General features: G+C 32.7%; 1 protein-coding gene across 1 annotated transcript in view; it reads right to left on the reverse strand.

Annotated features, from left to right (window-relative positions):
* The window catches only part of LOC119830152 (collagen alpha-1(IV) chain), a 12,902-nt gene extending 7,018 nt beyond the window's left edge, over positions 1–5,884 (reverse strand). Inside the window, exons 1-6 of the mRNA XM_038353454.1 lie at positions 5,780–5,884; positions 5,582–5,621; positions 1,414–1,716; positions 971–1,213; positions 668–889; positions 43–348 (exon numbers count right to left, since the gene is read on the reverse strand). Coding sequence (XP_038209382.1) covers positions 43–348; positions 668–889; positions 971–1,213; positions 1,414–1,716; positions 5,582–5,621; positions 5,780–5,799 — 1,134 coding nt within the window. The 5' untranslated portion in view covers positions 5,800–5,884. The remainder of the gene's footprint in view (positions 1–42; positions 349–667; positions 890–970; positions 1,214–1,413; positions 1,717–5,581; positions 5,622–5,779) is intronic.
* Positions 5,885–5,928: the final 44 nt, after the last annotated feature.

Genomic DNA, 5,928 nt, shown 5'->3' on the forward strand with positions numbered 1-5,928 from the left:
TTAAAAAAAAAAAAACAAACAATCAATTTCATTATGACTCACTCTTTCTCCTGGATTTCCTCGTATACCCTTTTCTCCTTTAATACCCATTTGGCCGGCTATACCTGGCTCTCCCATAAGCCCTGTGTCTCCTTTTTCACCCATTCTACCAGGCTCACCCTTATCACCTTTAGGTCCTGGATCTCCTTGGACACCTTTGATTGCACCTTTATTTTCAAATGAACGTAAAGGAGCTGGAGGACAGCTAGGCCCTTTGTCACCACGATCACCTCGATCTCCTTTATCACCTTGTATGGATTGACCTTTTGTTCCTTTTGAGCCTTTATCACCTTTAGCACCAGGTTGACCCTAAGTTATATAAGTATATATAAGTAGAGGATATAAATTAATTTATTTTTCGATCTCAGCTGGTAACGAATCTAATGAAATTAAAATATCATTGGTTATATGAGTATATTAGTAGTACGTATTATTTCATATAAATTAACATAATACTTGTATATTATAAAAGTTATTTTTAATGTTTTGTCTTTATTGTGTCCTTTGTTTGTTGAGATGGCAGCATACTGCATACTTTAAAAGAAACCACGGTCAACTTTATATTCTAACTTAAAATTACATAGATTTTAAATGATTACATTCAAATGTATATAAGCATATAACTTACCATAGGGCCAGAATTTCCTTTAGGTCCTTGTAACCCAGTTGGACCCGTAGGACCAACAGGACCTTGAGGTCCTTGCATTCCATCTGCTCCAGGTTCTCCTTTTTGTCCCTTGGGATACCTTCCTATATGGGCAGCCTCTCCTTTGTCTCCCTTGTCTCCTTTAGGTCCAGGTATTCCACGAGGACCTGGAGATCCTTTAGGTCCCATTAGACCTGGTTCACCCTAGTAATTTTACAAGGTTACAAATAATTAATGTAAATATTTGTAATAGGATGATTAATTTTCTATGTCACAGTTACTTACATCTGTACCATTACAACCATCACGACCATGAATACCAGGTAAACCAGGTTCACCTTGTGGTCCGGGTGGTCCAATTAATCCGATAAATCCTTGAGCGCCGGGTTTTCCCCTGTCGCCCTTGGGTCCTCTCGGTCCTTGAGGGCCAACTTGCCCTTTCTGTCCCTTCGGACCTTGTGGACCCTCAGCTCCTTCATGTCCCGGAAGACCCCTCAATCCTGGTTGCCCTTGCATTCCCGGAAAACCCTAAAAGTATAATGTACAATAATAGTCTTGGTAAAATAATAATAGCATGTTCACAAATTTACCAGTAGCATTTTTATCTATACAAAATGAAATTTTATAATGAAATTAAATCATTTAGTAATGACATTTTTAGTTCAAAAATAGTTAACCTTTAAAATAATAACTTCTTTCTTTCAAATAAATAAACTCCATATACGTACCCTATTTCCCTTTTCAGCGAAACATTTAGGAACACAACAACCAGTAGCAGTACAATTTCGGTCAAAAGGCGTCGTTCGCTGTCGGGTAACAGGGTCGTAAACTGCGAAATTTTGACCAAACGACCGTGGCGCTGGTTGCGTTGGTGGCACAGGTTGTGAAACTGGAAAATCAGGTCGCCTAGATAGTCCATATGTGTTCACAGACGGAGCTTGGTAGACATCCCTCGTGGTCCACTCTGTTGGTGGCCACCGACTTGCATAAATATTGTTCTCCTCAACATCCCCTCTTCTATAGTCATCTTGCTGCGAAAAAATATTCATACATTTTATTTATTTATCATTCTCAGTCCAAACAAGTAAAACAATTGATCTCTCAGTCAAAATACAACTTAATTCAATGATTCAGACTTAACTAATAAGTTATTTCCATAATAGTTGCTTAATTTAGAAAAATCACCTTTTTGAAAAGCTGCGGGACGAAAGCTTCTTCTTTATAACTTACTAGCTGCGCCCCACGGTTTCACCCGCTTAAGTCCGTATCCCGTAGGAATATCGGGATAAAAAGTTGCCTATATGTTAATCGAGTTGTCCAGCTGTCTACGTACAAAATTTCATTGCAATCGGTTCAGTAGTTTTTGCGTGAAGGAGCTACAAACACACACACATCCTTAAAACTTTCGCATCTATAACATGTCCATCAATAATTGTGATGGAGTGTATTAGCGATTGAATGCCACAAAATAATATTAAAAGGAACTAGTCTGCTTAGTAATTGAATTTAATATAATAAACTGGGTGCAACGAAAATTACAACAATTAAATAATTAACACATCGTCAATACTTTTTCATAATAGAATTAAAAATATATATATTACTACTACTATTTTGGACACAAAACAAATCAATCATCTTTTTTGGGTCATTCACTAATTTGTGAGAAAGAATTGTGGAAACGGCTCAGTCACTGCATTATACAGTTAATGTAATTTTCATTTAATTTTTATAGTAATATTATGAAGGATAAGAGTACGCAAACATACGCTTGATGGTTAAAATGAATTTTTAGATTTGTTGGAATATCTACATTAATCTGTTTTTTTTATAAAAAAGAGCAGTCTTTGATCACGGTTTATAATGAGATTTGGTTTCATGGATTAAGTAATTTAAAATTTCAAACGAAGCTCTAAGAAAGGTATATATATAATATTATAATATTTCATATTTTTTATATTTATAAAATAGAGAAAATATTACAAAAATATATTATGAGTAAGTAGATACATAACAAGATTTTTTTTCTTTTTTATTAAATCTACATATATAACACCAGTGACTTTAATCGTCTGACCCTGTGATTTGTTTATTGTTATGGATACAGTCAAAGGAAACTGTGTGCGCTTAAACTGAAAGGAGAAATTGTTGGGATGAGTTGTATGCGCGGTATGAAAATAGTCTCACCGGCACCACAACTAGTGAGGATTACAGCTACAATTATATTACTTTGTAATGATTAACGGTAATGATTAACAGGGTAGAATACCGTGTCTATAATGTTAACAATGAGAATGAGAATGAAATGGGAGTTTGGCTAGTATTGTCAAATTTCTATGATATACCATTATCATTGAAAATTAGTCATTAATAGTTCCTGCCTTGACCGTACTCCATCAAGTTATTTTTAAATCATATCTTTGATTTCAACATCAGATATTCCAGACGTTGATTGTTATATAAGTCGGTAGAAAACACCCATTATACTGAACAACTTTTGGACTTCATAGCTTTTAATATTAATATAGTGTAGCTGAGCTCTCTTGGATTTCCACTTCGGGAGTTCCACATCTTCGATTTTTATAAGTCAATAGAAAATGCACTTGAAACAATTTTTACATTTCTATGAGGACTGTGGCGGTTCTGCATTAGGTGTTCAAATTTTCAAAATAATTTATATCTTTTTGATTTTTGTTTGATCTTTATATGTTGTTCAGACTTAATACCTATACAGCAAAAACAAAAACAAGCTTAGAAACGGACACTTTTTATTGGATTCGTGCTTTGTTACGTTTTATTATATGTATAGATAAATAAGGCGTATCATAAAAACTAGGTACATTGTTATCAGCGTGAACTACTTATTTAGTAATAAAATCCAAGAGATAAGTATTGCCCATCAGAGCCATCTTACTCTTTTATTGAAATTTATAATATCAAGATTAATTCTTCAATTAGTTTTAAAATTAGCTAGTGCCCGCGACTTCGTTCGCGTGGACTTTAAAATCAACAAAATGGAGAAGAAGAAAGAACTATTTATCTTCCCGAATTTTCAGCGGACATCGTTATCGTAGCATCAAATGGTCCATAACTGTATTATTTTAAATCAATAGAAACTGCTCATCAGACTGAACAACTTTTGCATAAACATGATTTCTATATAGTGTGGCTGGGACTTCACATCGTGGTTCAAAATTTTCGATTTTTATAAGTCAACAGCAAATTCCCATTAGACTGAACAATGTTTGCTAAGACTTCATTCCTATACATGTTTTAGTGTAGCTGGGCCATAAGAGTTCTATTTCAGGTGTTCCAGATCTACAAATTTATACTCTCAGCAGAAAATGCTCATTACGTTTAATAATTTTTATATCTCTTATAGTTTAGGTGGTCTGTTGATACTGCTTGAAGTAAACTTTCAATTGACCATAATGTATTTTTCCGTTAACCGATTTTGACAAAATAAAGTTTTAATAACTCTCCAATTACATATATAAGTCACTTGTGAAAACCGCATTCAAATCCGTAAATTACTTCGAAGTTATAACGTACTAGACAGACAAACTGACAAACAATAATTAGTATATTTTTTTTTGTATCTGTTACTCTTCTTTAATCACTCAGACTGAGACACTCGATTTTTACTGTCTTATTATACGTATCGAATTTATAAAATTAACACGTTTATAAAAATATGTAATTAAACATAATACGCGATATATTTCGTGGATTATTAAAATATGCTTTTCGGCCCTACAAGAATTGAAATTAAGATTTACCAATATAACTATAATATATATAATCAGTGTTCTCTATGATTCTTTTTTTTTTCTCTTCAGAATACGTCTTGGCACAACCACTTAAGCTGTTATGTCTAATTACTAAGGAAATTATTCACGTAGATTTATTTACATATTAATATTATTTATGTATCTACACTTGTGTTTAAGAATAATATTTAAATAAAAAAAAACAATCATTATAAATCTAAATATAATTTAACACTTGACATAATTTAGGCAATATAACTATTTACTTGCAATTATTCCACTTAGCTCCTAGTTGATACACGATATTTAGCAGAGATTGCATTTTTAAAGTAAACTGATACTGTCTGACGCTACATGTTACGTGTCGCATTTTTTATTAAACTTTTTTTATAACATTTCTTTAATATATAAATAGATAATAAAACCAATGAATACTTTAGTATTTACAAATAATTGTGGATTTATATTTTTAAACAATGATGACTATTCAAAATGAATTCATTATTTAAAATAAAATTTACCTCCTCTAACTGTACCTATACTTAAACATATACTAATTTTTTCACATTATGTAGTACTCGTATTAATCCTACTGATTTAATGTGTATAATTTTTAACGAAATAACGAAAATTTATGTTTCATGTTAGAATAATTAAAAAGAATTTAATATATTTTCACATTTTTATAACATATCTAGCATTATTGCTCTATAATTAAATTTATTGTTTGCGCAATGCCGGCGCTTTACATCCGAGAAATAATGATAAACTTTGTCGGTTATGGCCTGAGTACTGGAAGTACGTTGTTCAATAACAGTTATAATATTATTTTACATGAGCAAAATTTGCATCAGAACTATCAATTACTTTTTTTTAATTATTCTCATCAAATAATTTTACGCTCTTTAAAAAAAGAAAAAGCTTTCCAGAAAGTAATCAGATAACTTTTTAAATTAAGTTTGCGTTTTGAAGAAATTGCAAAAGGACGAAATAAGCGGACGGGCGAGTCGTCCTGCTCTCCTTCACGACGTCGCATAACATTCCCGAATTCTTATACGGCGTATATTTATTATTCGTGTTAAGTAACTATAAATAACTTTCTTTAAAATAAATATATATTACTTACCGAGTTTACTCCAGTTAAAAGCACCAGAGCTGCCACCAACCTATGGCAAAATATTTCTCATTGTAGAAAGATATTTATGATTAGTGTAAAAAATACATATATTTTAAATATTAATTTAAAAAAAAATATTTTATCAACACAGATTTTATTCTTTTTTTTATTATATATTTTTACACCAAAAAATGATAACAATCTTACCATAATACGTGGACCGCCATGGCCCGGAGCGCGCAGCGCTAATGTCCCGTGCGCGCGCGCCGTTTGAGCCGGGATACTAAGGAAAAGAGAAGCAGAAGCTCGGGCGGCGGCCTGCCACCCCCGCCCCGCGGCGAGGCGGTGCGGGCGCG

Source organism: Zerene cesonia, chromosome 1 (assembly GCF_012273895.1).
Source record: "Zerene cesonia ecotype Mississippi chromosome 1, Zerene_cesonia_1.1, whole genome shotgun sequence".
NCBI classification, from domain to species: domain Eukaryota; kingdom Metazoa; phylum Arthropoda; class Insecta; order Lepidoptera; family Pieridae; genus Zerene; species Zerene cesonia.